Genomic DNA, 19,002 nt, shown 5'->3' on the forward strand with positions numbered 1-19,002 from the left:
AACAATCAAGTAATTGGGAAATAATTTAGCAAAATAATTAACTGTGACTTACGGTGAAAGTCTAAAATTCTCTTCTCCAATATGATAGCCACCGGCCACACATGGCTATTGAGTATTAAAATGTGGCTAGAGTGAATAAGGAACTGAATTTTTAATTTTAATACTTTTCATTAATGTGAAAACCAGAGTAGTTTATGATTCAATTTTTTTTGAGATGATAATATTTTGGGTACACTGGCTAAATAAAATATTAGAGTTAATTGCATTTTATTTTTTTTACTTATTAATGTGGCTATTAGAAAAGTTAAAATTATATATGAGGCCTGTATTTTTTTTCCATTGGTCAACATTGCTCTAGAATGATACAGAATAAATTAGCTTATTAACAGTGTTTCCTTTGGGAGAATAAAATGGAGAGGGGGCTAGGAAGAAGGAAATCTTTGGCCTTTTTTTTTAAATACAGCAGCTATTTAAGAAGTTTATCATGAGCATAGATGCTCATATATTACTTTAAAAAATATTTAATGTAAAAGGTAAAAAAGGAAGAAAGGACTGCCAACACACTACAACTAAGTAAAAAAGGCAAAATAGGGACCAAAACAAAATACAAATGAGTAGATTACTTGAACTTTTGAGTATTTACATTATTATTCCCAATTTTGAATAAGTGGATACAGAGAGGAAAGTTGTCATTTCCACTAAAAAAACATATCCACGTGTAATTCCCCTTGTTTTCCCCAGGCTTTGTTTTCGCTTTGACTGGCTTTTGTGGGTGACGGGGGGCATTTTTGAACTTGAAGTGATCAACGTTGAATGTGAACTTTCTGATTCTTGGCACCTTCTTTGCTTCTCACTGTTGTGGAGCTTACGAGATTGCAGAGGCCTTAAGGAACAACAAAAGGACGGTCTCTCAAGCAGTAAATACGTCCTACTTAAAAGTACGAGGACGAATGCCCATTTTCCTAGTTTCTTCTTTATAGCGTTTATTCCTGTTCCCCGCTCTGGCGTTTTAAGTTTCCTTTAAGCAGTAATGGTTATTAATATTTCAAATGACAAAAGAGGAGTCATTAGTTTCTCTTCCTATGATATCAGCCTGTCATTTGTGTCACTGTCGCTTTCCTGCCTTTGTACCAGGTTATGGAGACAGAGCGGATGATTTATCTGGTGACAGAATATGCTAGTGGAGGGGAAATATTTGGTAAGTACCTCTATTGCATTCTTTAAAAAGCTATCGAGCACACCCTAGCGAACCTAAAATAACTGGTCAGTGCCTTTGCCACTTGAGCAGCTGTCACTTGATGCTGTCCCTCAGTGCTGTCATTTTCGATCAAGAATTTTAATTTATTTTGGTTTACCTGTTTAAGTCCCTTCACTGTCTTTGTTTCCTCAGCAAAGCTGTTTTGTTTATTCAATGAGGTGTTGACAGTGGAGAATACAGATCTCCCAAAACAAATACCCCTACTGAACGTGGGACCGAGGGTCTTTGCTTTGCTGGATTCCACTGGGGGTTACCACATGTGGTGGAGCTGCCTGGTGTGTGGGCCTCTGTTGTGTGAGAAAAGAGACACTGGGAGCAAACAGTCTCATTCTAATGCTTTCTTTAAACTTTGTTTAAATATAACATGTAACTATATTCTGTACCATGTGTTCACCGTTCCCTGGATGGTTCTTCTGTTGGGAGGTTTTGTCTACAGTAACTATTTTTTCCTCTAAGACATCACGCAGCATCAGAATTAAGCAGTGAAATCTGCTACCAGGAAATCAGACTTTTAGAGGTGGTAAAAACTGACCAAAAAAATTTCTTTTATAACAGTGATAAATGGAGCCAAGCAGAGGTAAAAGCTAAATTTCCAAATATGCTTTGACATGTCTTTTTATTCTTTCTTAATTTTTTTGTTTTGTTTTGTAAGTAAAGAGAAAGGTTTCTGCTTATACTTTACATTTGTCTAGTTTATTTATTTTTTTTAAATTGTGTTTTGGTTTCAGTTGTGGTCAGAATTTTTTTGTGTTTTAAGTATTGGTGCTTCCTAATTTAAGTACATTTAAAAGCATGAGATCACTTTTAAAGTGCAATGTTCTTATTAATGACTGGTCAGTTGTGACTGTATGGATTTTGTGTGTGTGTATGTGTGTGTGTGTGTGTGTTAAATTATCCCTGAAATCTTATAATTTGGGCCTAAGAAGCTTCAGTCTTTTTTAAAGGAGTTATCGTCATTTCTTAGTAGTATTTTTAATTGGCTTTTTGTATGTGCTTATGCACAAAGGTAATCCTGGGAGAAAAGAGACCTTGTCGTTTTAATGTTTATAATAATCAAAGACCCAAACCCATTGCACATCAGATCTAATAGGTAGATCTTCAGGAAAACAGATTTTAAAAAGTACAGCAAAGATAAAGTCCATTGGTCAGAGATTCTTTATGGAAATGTAGTGTAAGTCATGAGGAAACAGAATAGGACTTCTTGTAGTATTATCATAAAAGATGCAGATGAGGAAGAAAATGATGTATTTCCTAAAGAAATCATTGTGACTGCATAGGGATGTAACTGCTCATGAGCTCTGATTTTTTTTTTTTTTTTTTTTAATGAGCTCTGATTTTTTAAAAGGATCTGTATAAAAGATGAAAAACTAGGCATGATCAGGAACACGAGCTTTGGAGGCAGTTAGGCCTGGTTTGGAGTCAGCTCCTTACCCCCTGTTTGTTGATTTAATTGGAGGAAGTTATTAAATGATTCTGGGATTCAGTTTCATGATCTGTGAAAGCACTGTCTATCGTGTCTGCCCCACAGTTGTGAAGATTAAATGAGATCACACATAGAGTCCTCGATCACACACATACTCATCCTTCACATCCATGTTAAAGAACAGCTGGGAGGGGGAGCCTGAGTGACTCAGTGTGTTAAAACCTCTGCCTTCAGCTCAGGTCATGGTCCCAGGGTCCTGGGATTGAGCCCCACATCGGGCTTTCTGCTCGGTAGGGAGCCTGCTTCCTCCTCTCTCTCTGCCTACCTCTCTGCCTACTTGTAATCTCTCTGTCAAATGAATAAATTAATTAAATCTTTAAAAAAAAAAAAAAAAAAGAACAGCTGGGAGATTGACTTCTGTCATGACAGTGTGAGGAGCTCTGCTGACCCTCATCCCAATGAAACATGAAAATGATGAAAAACCCCCAAAACCATGGTCCTAAGTTTGAATAGCAAATGAAGAGACATTTATTCAAGAACATCTATGAAAATTTGGTAAGAAATGAAAGTGGGGTTTTTAAAAAAGATTTTATTTATTTATTTGAGAGAGAGAGAGAGAATGAGCAGAGGAAAGAGCAGAGACAGAGGGAGAAGCAGACTCCCCGATGAGTAGGGAGACAGATGCAGGACTCGATCCTGGGACTCCAGGATCATGACCTGAGCTGAAGGCAGATGCTTAACCAACTGAGCCACCGAGGTGCCTCTGAGAGTGGTTTTTAAACCAATACAGTTCCCTCCTTCCTCCTTGCCAGCACAGTGAGGTAGAAATTCCAATTAGGACTACTGTGGCCTAGAACACAGGTCACCCCAACCCCAACCTAGACTCTTAGCTCCTGGGAGGAACACGATGTCAGCATTCTCTTCCTGTGTCCAGCTGCCTGTTTTTGCAGCCAAGTCCTAGGTGAATGTCATGCAGGAGCGGGGACTCGCTTTGGCCTAGCCCTTACTTGTGGAATTTGGTTGTGGCATGTTGAGAATACTGGAGCCCAGATCATTCTTGCCTCAGATTGTAAGTTGGTTGTTCCATCCCAGGAGGGGAAAACTGAGAGAACCCCAGCCTGTGTCCTGTCTCCTTCCACGGAGCTCTCAGCTCCTACAGTGGAAGTACCACTCAGATAGAACTTTGCCATTGTCCCCCACACCTAGCTTTAGAGCCCTGGTTCAGAGATTTGCCCAGAGGGAGAAACAAACCATAAAACTGATCACTCCTAATTTGTTCACAGAGGAACAGACTTCATTTGCAACAGAGAAGGAAGAACTTGAAGCCTAAAAGTATTCTAAAGTATAGTGGAGGTTGTGGTAAAAGACATTATACTCCAGGAGAAATCCAGGGAATAAAAGTTAAAACAGTCTTCCAGAGACCAGAACAAAAATTCAAACACTGATCTCAGAAACTATTCCTTCAAAGGAACCAGAATTTGATTGGCTTGTTTATAGACCAGTTTATTCCCCAGGGCATTGTTGAAAACAATAGAGCAACCCGCCAGCAGTTATTGGAGTCTAACAGCTGGGTGTGGTCAAGGAAGAGAGCCCTCCCGAACCATAATGATCCAGTGATCTGAGGGGAACTGTGGGTATACCAAATCTGTGCTTCCCTGAGGAACAACGTTAAAAGCTGAACACTGTGGTTGGGGGAATAAATTTCACTGAAATAGTCCCCTAGTCACTAAACAAATAAGCAAATAACAATAACATGTTCTAGAAGGAGAAAGGCATACCAGTACCCGGGGGTGCTATGATACATTATCTAAAATATGTAGTTTCCAACAATAAGGAAATATGAGACAGGCAGAGAAGCAGGAAAGTATGAGCCATGCACTGGAAAAAAAACAAGCCAAGAAGCTGTCAGAGACACCGCATGTCAGATTTTTCAGGAAAAGACTTTAAAGTAGCCATTATAGACATGTTCACAGAAATAAAGTAACTCACAATTAAAGTACCAAAGGAAGATATGATGATGATGTCATATCAAATTAGAGTATAAATAAAGAAATAAAGATCATTAAGAAAATGAACCACATGGGAACTATATGAAATTGGAAAATAAAATAACTGAAATTAAAAAATTCGTTAGATAAGCCTACCTCTAGACTTGACCTGGAGAAGAAGAAGCAGTTGTGTAGATAGATTGATGGAGATCATGTAACTTGAAGAAGAAAGAGAAAAGCAAACTAGGAACAATGAACATAGCCTCAAAGAAATGTGGGACAGTATCAAGTGCAACAACATATGTCTGATGGGAGTACCAAAAGACGAGAGAGAAAGGAAAAGAAAAAATATGCAAGGAAATAATGGCTGTAAACTTCACAAATTATTGAAAAACAATAATTTACGTAGGCAGAAAGCTAAACAAAATCCAAGTAGGATTACACACAAAGAGATCCTCAAACAGATACCTTCTGAAAGAACAGTGAAAGTCAAAGGCAAGGAGAAAATATCAAAAGCAGCAAGAGAAAGATGAGGTGTCACTTAAAGGGAGCCCCCTTAGGTTCACATTGGACTTTTCAGCACAAAAAATGGAGGTCAGAAAGCAATAGGATAACATTTTCAAAGTGTTCAAAGAGAAAAACTTATTAACCAAAGTCTTACCTCTAGTAAAGCTATTTTTCAAAAATGAAGGCAAAATAAAGCCTTCACCCAATAATAAAAAAATGAGAGAATTCCCCGATCATGGAAAACGGAGAGGCCCACCTTACAAGAAATACTCAAGAAAGTTGTTTAGGGTAAAAGCAGGTAACCCCAGATGGTAATTTGGGTTTACATAGAAAAAAAAGAACACCAATAAAGGTAATTATGTAATTGTAAAAGACAGAAGAGATGCATACTTTTCTCCTTTCTCCTCTTAACATATTTAAGAAGCAGTTGTATGAAAATTTATATATATATATATATAATACATTCCCTGTAATGTAATATATGTATAATATATTTGCTAATAACGGCACAAAGGAGGTGTGTGATAAAAGCTACAGTGGGCTGAGGAAATCACTACAGATAGTAAAGAATAATTATAACAATGTATTGTTGGATTTGTAACATTAATTGATGTGATGTTTATTAAAAATTACTACAAAAGTAAAAGGAATAGAGCTATAAAAGAGTAAAAGTTCCATATAATCACTGTAAAATTAAGCTAACATAAGTTAGAAGCCCATTTGGATAAGATAAAATATATACAGTAAACCTTAGAGCATTCAGTAAAAAACTTCTTTTTTAATTATAATGTAGGGCAGCCTAGGTGATTCGGTCGGTTAAATGTCCAACTCTTGATTTCAGCTCAGGTCCTGAATTCAGAGTCATGTGATTGAGCCCTGCATTGGGCTCCTTGGTGGGCATGGAGCCTGCCTAAGATTCTCTCCCTCCTGCCCTCCCTCCCTCTCCCTCTGCCCCATCTCTGCTCATGCATGCTCTGTCGCTAAAAACAAAAAACCCAAAAGACATTGGAAAAGATAGAACAAACCAAACCTAAACCAAACTGAAGGAAGGAGACAATAAAAATTATAGCAGAAATTAATTAAATAGGGAATAGAAAAACAATAGAGAAAGTCAAGACCCCAGATGCTTGTTCTTTGAAATGATCAACAAAACTGACAGATCTTTAGCTAGTCTGACCAAGAGAAAAAGAAAGACTCAAATTACTGGAATAAGAAATGAAGGAGCAGACATTACTACTCATCTTAAAGAAATAAAAATTATTATAAAGGAATACCTGAACAGTTATAAACCAACAGATCATTTAATGTAGATAAAATGGGCAAATTCCTGGAAAGACACAAACTATTAAAACTGATTCAAGAAGAGATAGGCAATCTGAGTAGACATATTAAGTAAAGAGATTGAAGCGGTAATCAAAAAACTACCTATAAAGTCCAGGCTCAGATGGCATCACTGGTGAATTCTACCAGATATTTGAAGAAGAATTAATAACAATTCTTCTTAAAAAGAACTCTTCTTTAAACAAAGAATAAGAATGGATACTTCCCTACACATTCTGTGAGGTCAGTTGGTACCACCTTGATGCCAATATGAGACAAAGATATCACAAGAAAAGAAGACTTCAGGGCAATATTCCCTGTGACTGTGGATGCAAAAATCCTCAACAAAATAGTTAGCATGCAAAAAGAATTAACTACACATGGGGTGCCTGGGTAGCTCAGTTGATTAAGCATCTGACTGTTGATTTTGGCTCAGGTCATGATCTTGGTTCAGGCTTTGCACTGGGCATGGAGCCTGCCTGGAATTTTCTCTCTCCCTCTCCCCCAACACCTCACCCTAACCCTCTCTGGGGGGGAAAAAAAAAAAAAAAAAGAATTTCACACTATGACTGAGTGGAACTTACCCCAGGAATGCAAGGTTGGTTATCCATACTACAAAAAGCCATTAATGTAATACATCATATCAATGAAAGAAGAAACAAAAATGACACAATTGTATCAGATGCAGAAAAAGCACTTGACAGAATTCAACATCTTTTCACGATAAAAACACTCAACAAACTAGAAGTAGAAGGGAATTTTCTTTATCTGATAAAGGATCTCTGAAAAACCCATAGCTAACATCATACTTAATGGTGACCAGCTAGATGTTTTTGTCCTCCAATTAGGAATAAAACAAAGATTTCATCTCTTTCCATTTCTATTTAAATATTGTATTGGAGGTTCTAGTCCCAGTGGTTAGGAAAAGGAAGACTTACATAAAAGACATCTAGATTGGAACAGCGGAAGTAAAGCTAACTCTACTCACAGACGACATAATCTTATATATAGAAGATCCTAAAGAATCCACTGAAAAACTGTAAGAACGACATAAAAGTTCAGCAAGGTTGCAGGATACGCAATATATGTTGCATGTTGAGCAATATACAAAAATCAGTTGTATTTCTATATCCTTATAGTGAGCAATCTGAAAGTGAAAGGAAACAATTCAGTTTACAATAACATCAATAAGAATAAAATAATCAGGAATAAATTTAACAGAAAAAATGCAAATTTTATGGTTTGAAAAGTACAAAACAGTGTTGAAGTAAATTTAAGATGATCTAAATAATGGGAAAAACATCCCACGTTCGTGGATTGTACGAGTTAATGTTGTTAAGGTGGCAATACCACTCACTACCCAAACGGATAATTAGATTCAGTACCATCCCCATCAGAATCGGAGCTGACATTTTTGTAGAAATTGACAAGTGGGTTATAAAATTTGTGTCCAATTATAAGGGACCCAGAATAGCCAAGACAGTCTTGAAAAAGACCAAAGCAGAACAGGGTGATGCAAGCACAAGTCAAGGAACATGGACAGTCACCGCTAGGTGAGGTGTAGAAAAGATTCTCCCCTAAAGCCTCCAGGTAGAGTGAAGCCCTGGTGATACCTCAGTTTTGGACTTACTGCTTCCAGAACTGTGAGTGACTAAATTACTGTTACTTTACGTCACCTACCTTGTGATTAGTTGTTTCAGCACCCTGGGAAACTAATACTGAAAAAGACAGGATTTGGGCATAATTTCAGAATATCTCCCCAGAAAATGCTCGGCATGTACAAAGGGGAAAAGCAATTACCAGGTGGAGGTGGTGATTCATATTAGCGTCCTGTGGATGAAGGCCTTAAAGAAAGAATGCCTTGTTGGATTCTTGCTGGAATTAACTATGAGGAACAGAGTATTGCAGGAATGTTGTAGCCTGTTTGAAAGATTTCAGGATGAGAGAAAACATGGCATACTCATATTCCTTAAGTTGTTCAGTATGCTTTAATTATAGACTGTATGTGAGAAGATGCCCGGAAATGAGGCTGGTAAGATAGGAAATGCTCAATAAATTATGAAGGGCTTTGAATGACATTTCTGACTTGGCCAATTCCCCTATCGCACCCTCTCATTACACTCTATCCTTTCTTAGTGGTACTTATATCTGCTGTGGTTTTACATTTATTTTTGTAATTATGTAATGGTTTCTCTTTCTACCAGACACCAAACTCCAGAAGTTCAGGGGCCATGTTAGCTCACCATTGTATCTGTCTCCACGGCTCTTCTTGCTCTCCAGTTCATACTGTTGGACTCAGATATTTTCTAAGGGAAATGATCAGTAACTGTTCACTGAATGCAAGAGTGAGTGCATGAATGAACCAAGAGTATAAAAGAATTGAACATTATCTTGAATTGTTGCCATGTGAGGAAGAATTGAGATGGAACATGCCAGTGCCAGTTAGGAAGCTGTGTGGTAATATCCGAGGATAAGGAGGTATTGAAGTAAGGTAGTGACTTCATCTCTTTCACTGTAATCTTGAAATTTTTTTTCAAAAAACAGATATTTTTATCATCATTTTACAAAGAAACAGAGATTCAAGGAAGTTAAATAATTTGCCCAAGATATAACTAATCAGTAACAGGGCTGAGATTTAACCTAAGAACTGTCTGACATATTTTTCCCCATTCACCAGGTTGAGGAATCCCATCTTCTGTATAAAAAGACTTCACTGAAGTATTTTGGGGAGGATCTTTTAATACAAATAGAAACCAAATTTCTGTTCTGAAATTTTAGGGTATGGACATAGCAGCAATCAATATGAAGTATTTTTTACCCTCCTGTTATTTTTTTTTAAGATTTTTATTTATTTATTTGACAGATCACAAGTAGGCATAGAGGAAGGCAGAGAGAGAGGAAGGGAAGCAGGCTCCCTGCTGAGCAGAGAGCCTGATGCGGGGCTCGATCCCAGGACTCCGGGATCATGACCTGAGCCAAAGGCAGAGGCTTAACCCACTGGGCCACCCAGGTGCCCCATTTTTTTTTTTTTTTTAAGATTTTTATTTTACCCTTCTGTTATTAAATACCCTTTGAAAGAGAGGAAGAGAGAGATTTTTCTTCGGTGAGTGTTACTAAGATTTAGGCACAGGCAGGGGCCTCTCCTCTACTTCCATGATAACAATTCCGTCTTCTCTTTTTAAAGCTTTTGTTTTATCATTGTCTATATAAAAGAAGTGACCAGTATTCTTAGATTTTAGATTAATTAAGCATTCAGGGGATTACTAATAAATCTTTTGAAAATCAGTATTCAAGAAGAAAATGAATAAGAGGGTTTTAAGATGATTTTTCAATTTCTCCCTGTTATTGGTATGAATGGTAGTGTCATTTGCTAAGATAGAGAATATAAGAGTGAAAAATAGATGGGATGAACTGTGTTATTTTGGACTTGGTGAGTTTGAGGCACCAGTTAAGTGAAAGTTGCGCAGCAAGTCATCGGATAATGTACTCTGGAAGTCAGAGAGAGGATGGAGCCTAGTACGTTGTTTCATCAGCAGGTAGATGGTGGTTGGTCATCGATGTGGGATCATACGGAAAAGAAGAGGTTTAAGGATAAGACCCTTAGTACCATTAGTACTTATGTTGAAAATAAGGCCATGAAGTACATGAAAAAATTGCTGTTGATGGAATAGGATTGTGGTATTATAAAAGCCAAGGAAAATAGGAATTTCAAAAGGAGCATTATTGAATAATGTAGAAAGGTAAAATAGGGTAAGGATGCTGGCTTTGTGGCAGAGATGTTCTCAGTGCTCTTAGAGCTGTTTCACTAGTGTAATAAGAATAGAAATCAGAATGCAATGGGGTGAGGTGTGAGTGCATAATGAGGAAGGGGAAGTGGAGAGTTTTAGAGAATGTTTCCTAAAGTTGATCACAGAACATGTTAATAACACCATTTAAATTGTATGCTCTAATTTATTCAAATATATTTACATAAACATGTTATATAATACAATAGCTACATTCTAAAATACATATGGATTAGAAATTGAAAATAATGAGGTAGGTAGAAGTAACAGGACTTTTTGCAATGACCCAGTGGAGAAGTTGGCAAATACTGTATCTAAAGAACAAATACAATAGTGGCAGGATTGTCAAAAGTAACCATTAGGGCTCTGAAAATGAATTGGTGGCAAACATTAAATTGAGAAGCTTTAATTCATGAAAATCTTTTGAATTTGTGTTAAGAATAATGAGAGGCTTTGGCCTTTTGCCTGAGCCCCTAAAGCCTTTCCTCTCCCTCCCCAAGGGAAAGCATAATGTTATTAAGACTGGGCTGGCCTTAAATCCAGAGGCAGCTGACGTGATCTGGAAAAGACAAAAACAAAACAAACAAAACCAAAAAACACAAAAAACCCTCATGCCTAGTTGTGTTGTCAGTAAAAATAGCAAGTTTGGTAGGAAACGAATGTGGAAGGCTCGGAGCTTTGCTAGCTAGAGGTTGTGCAGGGTGCAGAATGGTTAACTAGCCAGAAATTTTGTAGGAGATCTTGTTAATGAGAGAACCACAACAGGGTAAGGTGAGTTCTTCATTCACATCTTGTTTACTGGGGGACTGGTATTTGATTGGAAGTCCTGAGAAAGCCCAGCAAAAGAGTCAAAGCCTAGGCCAACTTTGAAACTTTCTGAACCTTGAATGCACTCCTGAACTCACTGGTAGATTTGTCAGCAGAGGGTGAAAGTCTGCTGGCCTGATCACTAATCAGTGTAGACACAAGGATGACTTTAAGGAGGCCACACTGAAGAATAAAAATAAGACTTTTTTTTTTCAAAGATTTTATTTATTTATTTGACAGACAGAGATCACAATTAGACAGAGAGGCAGGCAGAGAGAGAGGAGGAAGCAGGCTCCCTGCCGAGCAGAGAGCCTGATGTGGGGCTTGATCCCAGGACCCTGGGATCATGACCTGAGCCGAAGGCAGAGGCTTTAACCCACTGAGCCACCCAGGCGCCCCAAGAATTTTTTTAATTTTAATTTAGCAGAAAATTCAATGGCTTCGTACCACAGGGGGACGGATTCTCAAATTATTTCCAAGAAGGTTGCTAAAAAAACAAGCAAACAAAACAAAAGCAACAACAACAACAACAGTCCTCAGGGGAAAAATCATAATCCAGAATTGGTTAAACTTATTATCTGTAATATTCAGTTTTATTAAAAACAACAACGACAACAACAAACACTCTAGATGTTGAAGAAAAAAACCCAGGAACATGTGATCCCTACACAGGAAGAAAAGTAGCAATAGAAACTTCCTCTGAGGGGCACCTGGGTGGCTCAGTCGTTTGGGCGGCTGCCTTTGGCTCAGGTTATGATCACAGGGTCCTGGGATTGAGCTCTGCATCAGGCTCTCTTCTCAGCGGGGAGCCTGCTTCCCTTCTTCTCTCTCTCTGCCTGCCTCTCTGCCTACTTGTGATATCTCTCTCTCTCTCTCTCTGTGTCAAATAAATAAATAAATAAATAAATCTCTAGGGGGAAAAAAAAAGAAACTTCCTCTGAGTAGGTCTAGATGTTATTTTTAGCAAAAACTTCATGGCAATTGTTATACATTTGTTCAGACAATTAAAAGAAACCATATCTAAGTGGAAAATATTATGACAGTGACTCAAAAACTAGGGAATCTCAGTAAGGAAGTAGAGGTAAAAAAGAACAAAATGGAAATTCTAGAGTTGAGAAGTACAGTAAATGAAATGAAAAATTTACTAGGTGTGTTCAGTAGCAGATTTTACATGGCAGAAGAACGAACCAGCAAACTTGAAATATTAATAGTGAAAGATCCAATCTGAAGAACAGAGAGAAAGTCACTGAAGAAAAATAATCAGCGCCTTGGAGACCTGTGGGACAAGATCAGGTGTACCAGTATATTTGTAATGGGAATCCCAGAAGGAGAAGAAAGAGGGAAAGGGACAGAAAAAAATACTCGAAGAAATGATTACCAAGAACTTCTGAAATGTATAAAAAACAATAATTTACAGTTTCAAGAAGCTCAGTGAATCTTGTTGGATGAACCCAGAAGAGATCCACATAGACATGCTTTGCCAATTTGCTGAAAGGCAAAGACAGAATCTTGAAAGCAGCAAGAGAAAAATGACTCATCATATACTAGGGCAGCGACAGTATGATTTATAGCTGAGTTCTCATAAGAGAAAAATGGAGGCCAAAGGCAGTAGACTGACATATTTAAAATGCCGAGATAAAAAACAAAACAAAACCCCATGAACCATAAATTCTGTATCTAGCGAAACTGTCCTTCAAAATGAAGGTGAAATAAACACATTCCCAAGTAACCAAAGACCGAGAGAATTTCTAATAAGCATACCTGCTATACAAGTAAGGAAATGCTCAAGCTGAAAGGAAATGACACAAAATGGTAACTTAAATCCATAGGAGGAAATAAAGAAAATCAGAAAAGATGAATATGTAGGAAATAAAAGCTCATATAAATATACTTTTTCCTCTTTTCTTCTCTTATCTTCTTTAAAAGACAAAAAGATCTTCATGAACTATTTATAACACTTTATTTCTGCATTTCTCACATACATTGATGCAACATAAGTACTTAAAGGAAGGTTGAGGAAATGGAGTCATATTGGAATAAAGTTGCTATATTTTACCAGAATCAAGTCCATGTTAGTTGGAAGTAGATTGTGATAAATTAAGATGCACATTATAATCCCTAGAGCAACCACTAAGATAAAATCAGCATCCTTAGGAGGTCAGGGGTATAAATGATTCTCGAGAAACTTGGCCATGGTGAGAAGGGAAGACAGAGGGTCAGTAACTAAAAGGGCATTGGTTGAATGTGTGTTGTCTTTTTTTTTTTTTTTAAAGATTTATTTATTTGAGAGAGAAAGAGAACGGGGTGGGGGAGGGGAAGGGCAGAGGGAGAAAGAGAGGATCTCAAGCAGACTTCCTGCTGAGCATGGAGCCCGACAAGGGGCTCGATCTCATGATCCCAAGATCATGACCTGAGCTGAAATCAGGAGTTGGGGCGCTTAACTGACTGAGCCACCCAGACGCCCTGTTGTCTTTTTATTATATATTTGACTTTGTAGTTTATTTTGAGAGGAAGGAACAAATAGAGCCAGAGGAATTGTAGATTTGAGGGAGGGAGAGATATAATGGGGGCATTCCTCGAGGAGGAGTTGAAGGCTGGTAAATTTGTAGAAGTATTTGTGTGAGATTGACGTTTGGGGAATTAAAGTTTAGAGTCTGACTACCTAATACTAGTGTTTGAAAAGTAGGATAACAGTTTGTATGCTGAGGTGAGATCGTGGAATAGCAGGTAAAGGAAATGAAGGGAGTAGGTGATAAGGGGACCCGTTGAAGGACTGACAGGCAACATCGATAGGTTAGCAGTTGTTGGAGATCGTTAACTTTATTGGGACTCCACTTGGGGCTTTTTCATGGGTTGTTTAGTTAGCAGTACTTGACAGGTTTGGTATCCAACTGAAAAACATGGTTGGTTTGGTCCAGAATTTTGCAAGGTTGCTCGAGGTGTTGAGTGATGGTGCTTGGAAGTTTCTGCTCTAGGTGTAGAGCCGGGAACTTTATCCTAATGTTGGCAGATTACAACAGAAATCTGTCTGGGGCAGTAGTTGGCTGCTTGATTCCAAACTCTGTTTGGTAGTACTCTTAACCCTTTGTGGTAGTCACGCCGTATCTAGAATATTATCTTCTGTTTTGAGTACTGTACTGTATGAGGGACACCAACAATAGAAATGTGATAAAGATGGCAAGCAGTATTTGCAATTGTTGGAGCAAGGAGTGGGTTAGAGAAGTCTGGAGGAAGTAATGGTTGAGCACAGTTTTCAAGTAGAAGTTTGATGAGTAGAAATCAGTTTTCTAAAGGGGTAACATAGTCAAGACTTTAAGGTGTGAAACAGCTCTGTATATTTAGGGAACTAGAGCCAGTTTTTAAAGAGGATTAAGGGATGTGCTGGTGGTTTTTGAGTTATTACAGAAATTCTAAGGGTTCTTTGGAAATGTTTAAGATGGCTTCTCTGAGAAAGTAGATACATGAGGCCAGGCTTGGAGGTCATGTTTTCCTCACAAATGCATTCAGCCACTCCCCATTTTTCCCTCCTGTTCAACAAGAGCATAGCATCTCTGCTTTCAAACCCAATATGCTTATTGGATTTCCACATAAGATTTCACTGCAATTTCATCCACTGTTAGATGATAGTGAGCCATAGAAGGACTTTAAGCAAGGGTCATGACCATCCAAGTTAGATTTTAGAAAGGGTACATTAGAGCCAAAACAAGTATGTATTTAAGGGTGATGAGACTAGAGCCCGGGAGAGCTCTTAGGAGGCTACTGGCGATAAGACAGATGACAGCTAGGGAGTATCTGATAAATAGTGGCAGTGGGGCAGAGAAAATGGATTAGAAGTGACTTAAACAGAGCAGCATGTTTAGTCGTTAAGAACATGGATAGCGTGTGGACTCTGAGAAACAAACTGAGGGTTTGGGAGGGGAGGCGGGTGGAGGGCTGGGTAAGTCTGGTGATAGGTATTAAGGAGGGCATGAATTGCATGGAGCACTGGGTGTGGTGCATAAACAGTGACTCTTGGAGCACTGAAAATATAAAATAAAATTACACACACACAAAAAAGAACATAGATAGTACAAAAAAAAAAAAGAACATAGATAGAGTCAGACTGCTGTAATTCAAATCCTCATTCTTCCGCTTACAGCCTTGGTGACCTTGAGCAAGTTTTTTAACCCCACTCTCTTAGTGTCCTCATCTTTAAAATGAATAATAATAGTGATGATGACAATGAGGGAGATGATACTACTTATCTCAAAGGTTGTTATGAAGATTGTGTGAGTGTTTTTAAAGTGCTTAGGGTGGGGACGCCTGGGTGGCTCAGTGGGTTAAGCATCTGCCTTCGGCTCAGGTCATGATCCCAGGGTCCCGGGATCGAGCCCCGCATCAGGCTCTCTGATCAGCGAAGAGCCTGCTTCCCCCTCTCCCTCTGCCTGCTCCCCCTGCTGTGCTTTCTCTCTGTCAAATAACTAACTAACTAAATAAATAAAATCTTTAAAAAAATAAAGTGCTTACTCGTGCAAAGACTCGTACAGCATGTTCATAGCAGCATTACCTGTAGTAGCGATGAAGTTGAAGTAAGTCACATTTCCAACTGCTGAATGGATGAATAAAATGCAAATAGAGCTATGAGGGGAATATTGTTCTGGGGTAAAGAGGATGAAGTACTTATACAAACTACAGCATGGATAAACCCAGGAGACATTGTTACGTAAAGAAGCAGATACCATGGACCACATGTTATGTGATTCCATTTATATGGAATGTCCAGAAAAGGCAAGGCTGTAGAGACAGAAAACAGATTCATGGTCACCAGGAGATGGGGGTGGGGAGAGCTAGGATTAATTGCTTATTGGTGGAGCATTTCTGTTTGAGATGATGGAAATGTTCTAGAGAGATTAGGTCGTGGTAATGATTGCCCAATATAGTGGATATATTGAGACTACTGAAGTGTACACTTTTAAAGTAGTTGATTTTATGTCGTGTTAATTATATTTCACTTTAAAAGTTTTTTAAAAAAAATTAAAATGAATGCTTAGAATATGACCCGCTGTGTGGTAAGCTCTCACAGGTAGCAGGTATTTGTTAGCAACTGGAATGTCACAGGTTCCTCTCCTTGAATGCCTCCAGCTGAACGTGCATGTGTGACCTGGTCTCCGTCACATCACCCTGTGAGAATTAGGATTTGGGAAACTGAAGCGAATATGTTGATGCTCCTACTGCTTGCTGTCCTCTAACTACCGAAGTCCTTTGTCTCTGGCCTGGGGTGTGGGGGGGATGTCTCATGTCTTCTGCCAACATTCATGCATCTGTGGCACAGTAAGTTGTTAAATTCTGGTGAAGTCTCAGATTCTCTCAGTACTTGACAAAGAGCAAGGGGGAGTTTTGTTAATGTTTAAATTTGAGACTTGATCATCGGTGAGGTTAGGGACACAGTAGTGAGCTGGTCTGTAACTGATCCCGGAGAGAGTCTGTGTGGCTGCGTCGTGAATAGGAGTCTCTCCAGCTGTGAACGCGGCTACCGGGAACTGGTTGCTCAGAGAGGGCAGAAGAAGGTAGAGGACGTATGTGGCTGTTGGTGGTTTTTTGGGTGGAAGAATGTGAAGTAAAAGTACGTTGCCTTCTGTCTGATTTTCTACTTGAAGTAGGAGGCCATTTCAGCACCTGTGGGCTAAGCATGAAAGGATAAGGACCTGGATGTATGTGGGGAAGGTGACGTAAGCTACTTGGGGGAGTGAAAGAGGGAGTGATTAAGGACAACTAAGAGAGCTGACAAAAGGCCCAGCAGTGGGAAACCATGAACTCGTTGTTCCATTATATGGGATCTAATGCTTTCTTTCCCCAACAATCCTTGACAACCTGTGGGTCAGTGGGGTAAGAAGGAGAGTTGAATCGGTCAAGGGGGGAGGGGTTAGAGGACACGTGCAGAAGAAGAAAGGCCATTGGCAAAGGAATTGAAGCCACTGGCAATAAAGTAATTAATGTTGGGTCATCGGGCATGGGCTGAATGGGGGATGAGGGCAAGTGAGATCAGGATGAATGATCCTGAGTTGTAGGAACTGAAAAAGCTTGAGGTGTAGAGGGAATTGGAAAGGTAGTGTGCTGGGCGGAAGAGGATCAGAGGGTCCAAAGTCCGAGATTGCACCACTCAGTGCAGTAACCACTGGCCACAGGTTGCTATTGTGCATTTGAAATGTAGGCAGTACCACTGAGGAATTGAATTTTGAATCTTGTTTAATTTACAAGTAAATTTAAAAACTAAGGCATTGTGCCTTTAGAGTTTTCGGCCAGCTGAGAGACTTAGCTACTTACAAAGGTAAAGCCCAGTCTCCAAGACCCCACATCACGTCTGACACCGAATACAAGCTTGGAAATTTCCCCAAACGACCCTCACCTTTGATAATTTGACATAAAAACTCACAGAAGTCCTAGAAAGCTATAATACTCACAGTTACAGTTTATTACAGGGGAAGGATACAAATTAAAATCAGTGAAGGGAAGAAATACAAGAGTCCATGAGAAGTACCAAACACAGAGCTTTTATTTTCGTCTCCCTGGGAGCTCAGCCGGTCATCTGTGCTCAGAGCTTCAAGGGCACGACCGAATGATTGCTGTATGCTTCATCTCTGTCTCCGGGTCCTCTGGTATTACGTGACCCCAAACTCCCAGCTTAAGTCACATTGTTGGTCTTTCTAGTGTGGCCAGTCTCTAAGACTAGATGAGTATGGCCTGCTAAATCTTACTGTTAGACTATCGGGCATGATCCAAGCCCACCAGGGGAACAGACACACTCCTGTCACTCACGTAACATTCCAAACGCTCAGAGATTACCTCTCAGAAACCAACGGAAAAGGCCAGATCTTCTCTCTGGGCAAGGCCAAATTCTTTATCACACATAGCGTAAAATCCTTTTTCGTTAAACACAACTCCTATTTTGCCAAAATTACATTTTATCTAGACTATAGATAATTTCATGTCTTAAATATGATAGGCTGTAAAATACACACTGGGATTTGCAGTAACAGTTGGTGCTGGTGTTCATCTTGATTACATATCGTAATGATTGGATTGGGACCGATGCATTAACTTAGATAAAATAAATTATAAAAATTCATTTTGAAATGAGTGATACTTTTTACTTTTTAATGTGACTACTAGAAAATGTTAAATTATGTAAGTGGTTCACATTTTATTTCTATTCAACATTGCTGATCTAGAAGTTTATGTTAAAAAAGAGGTTGGTATACTAACATAATAAGTTTAATATTTCAGAGGTAGAAAAATGTCAAGCAAAGGCAAGTTCAAGATGTGGCTACAGGAATAGTTGCTGAACTTTGGTGGAGTTATAGGCCACTGGAGATAAAGAAGGTTCAAGGAATCATGAGGCTAAACTATCTAAAGATTATCCTCGTGGTTGTTGACATTTCCCAAGTGACTAGCAGAATCTGGATGGAGCGGTAGACTATGACATAGGTTTCAGTGTCTTTGAGAAATGTGAAGGAAAGAGCAGAGAAGGGTGTCTAGTACACACCCTTGCATATACCTTGGTGGAGTGAAGCTAGGGCAGACTTAGACAACTTTGCATTATTTCCTAATTCCTCATGGAATATTGTCCTTTTCTTTCTTTCTTTCATGAAACCTGTAAAGGAATTGTTGGCCTCAGAGGAGTCGGTTGGAAGAGGTGTGAGAACACAAGATGCAAAAACCCTGCTATGCTTTTCCGTCCTACGCATTGCTACTCCGCTCTCGTGACCCTTCTCAAACATTATGTTTTTTGTGAACTCTGGCTTGATTTGGCTACAGAGCTGATTGCCTTTTTCATTCTTCCTTTGAACATAGCTCTACTATAAAACCATTTGTAGTTAAGTTTTTCTTTCTCTCACCTCCCCCGTCCCTTTTTGGTGTGTGTATATTTCTGAGTCT

At 38.9% G+C, this 19,002-nt stretch overlaps 1 protein-coding gene across 3 annotated transcripts in view; it reads left to right on the forward strand.

Annotated features, from left to right (window-relative positions):
- Positions 1–19,002, forward strand: part of LOC111153707 (SIK family kinase 3) — a 238,523-nt gene that overhangs the window by 124,614 nt on the left and 94,907 nt on the right. For all 3 annotated transcript variants that reach the window (XM_022512870.1, XM_022512874.1, XM_022512873.1), the window contains exon 3: positions 1,135–1,198. In XM_022512870.1, the coding sequence (XP_022368578.1) occupies positions 1,135–1,198 (64 nt within the window). The remainder of the gene's footprint in view (positions 1–1,134; positions 1,199–19,002) is intronic.

This window comes from Enhydra lutris, unplaced genomic scaffold, assembly GCF_002288905.1.
Source record: "Enhydra lutris kenyoni isolate GAN:26980312 unplaced genomic scaffold, ASM228890v2 scaffoldscaffold34, whole genome shotgun sequence".
In the NCBI taxonomy this organism is placed as follows: domain Eukaryota; kingdom Metazoa; phylum Chordata; class Mammalia; order Carnivora; family Mustelidae; genus Enhydra; species Enhydra lutris.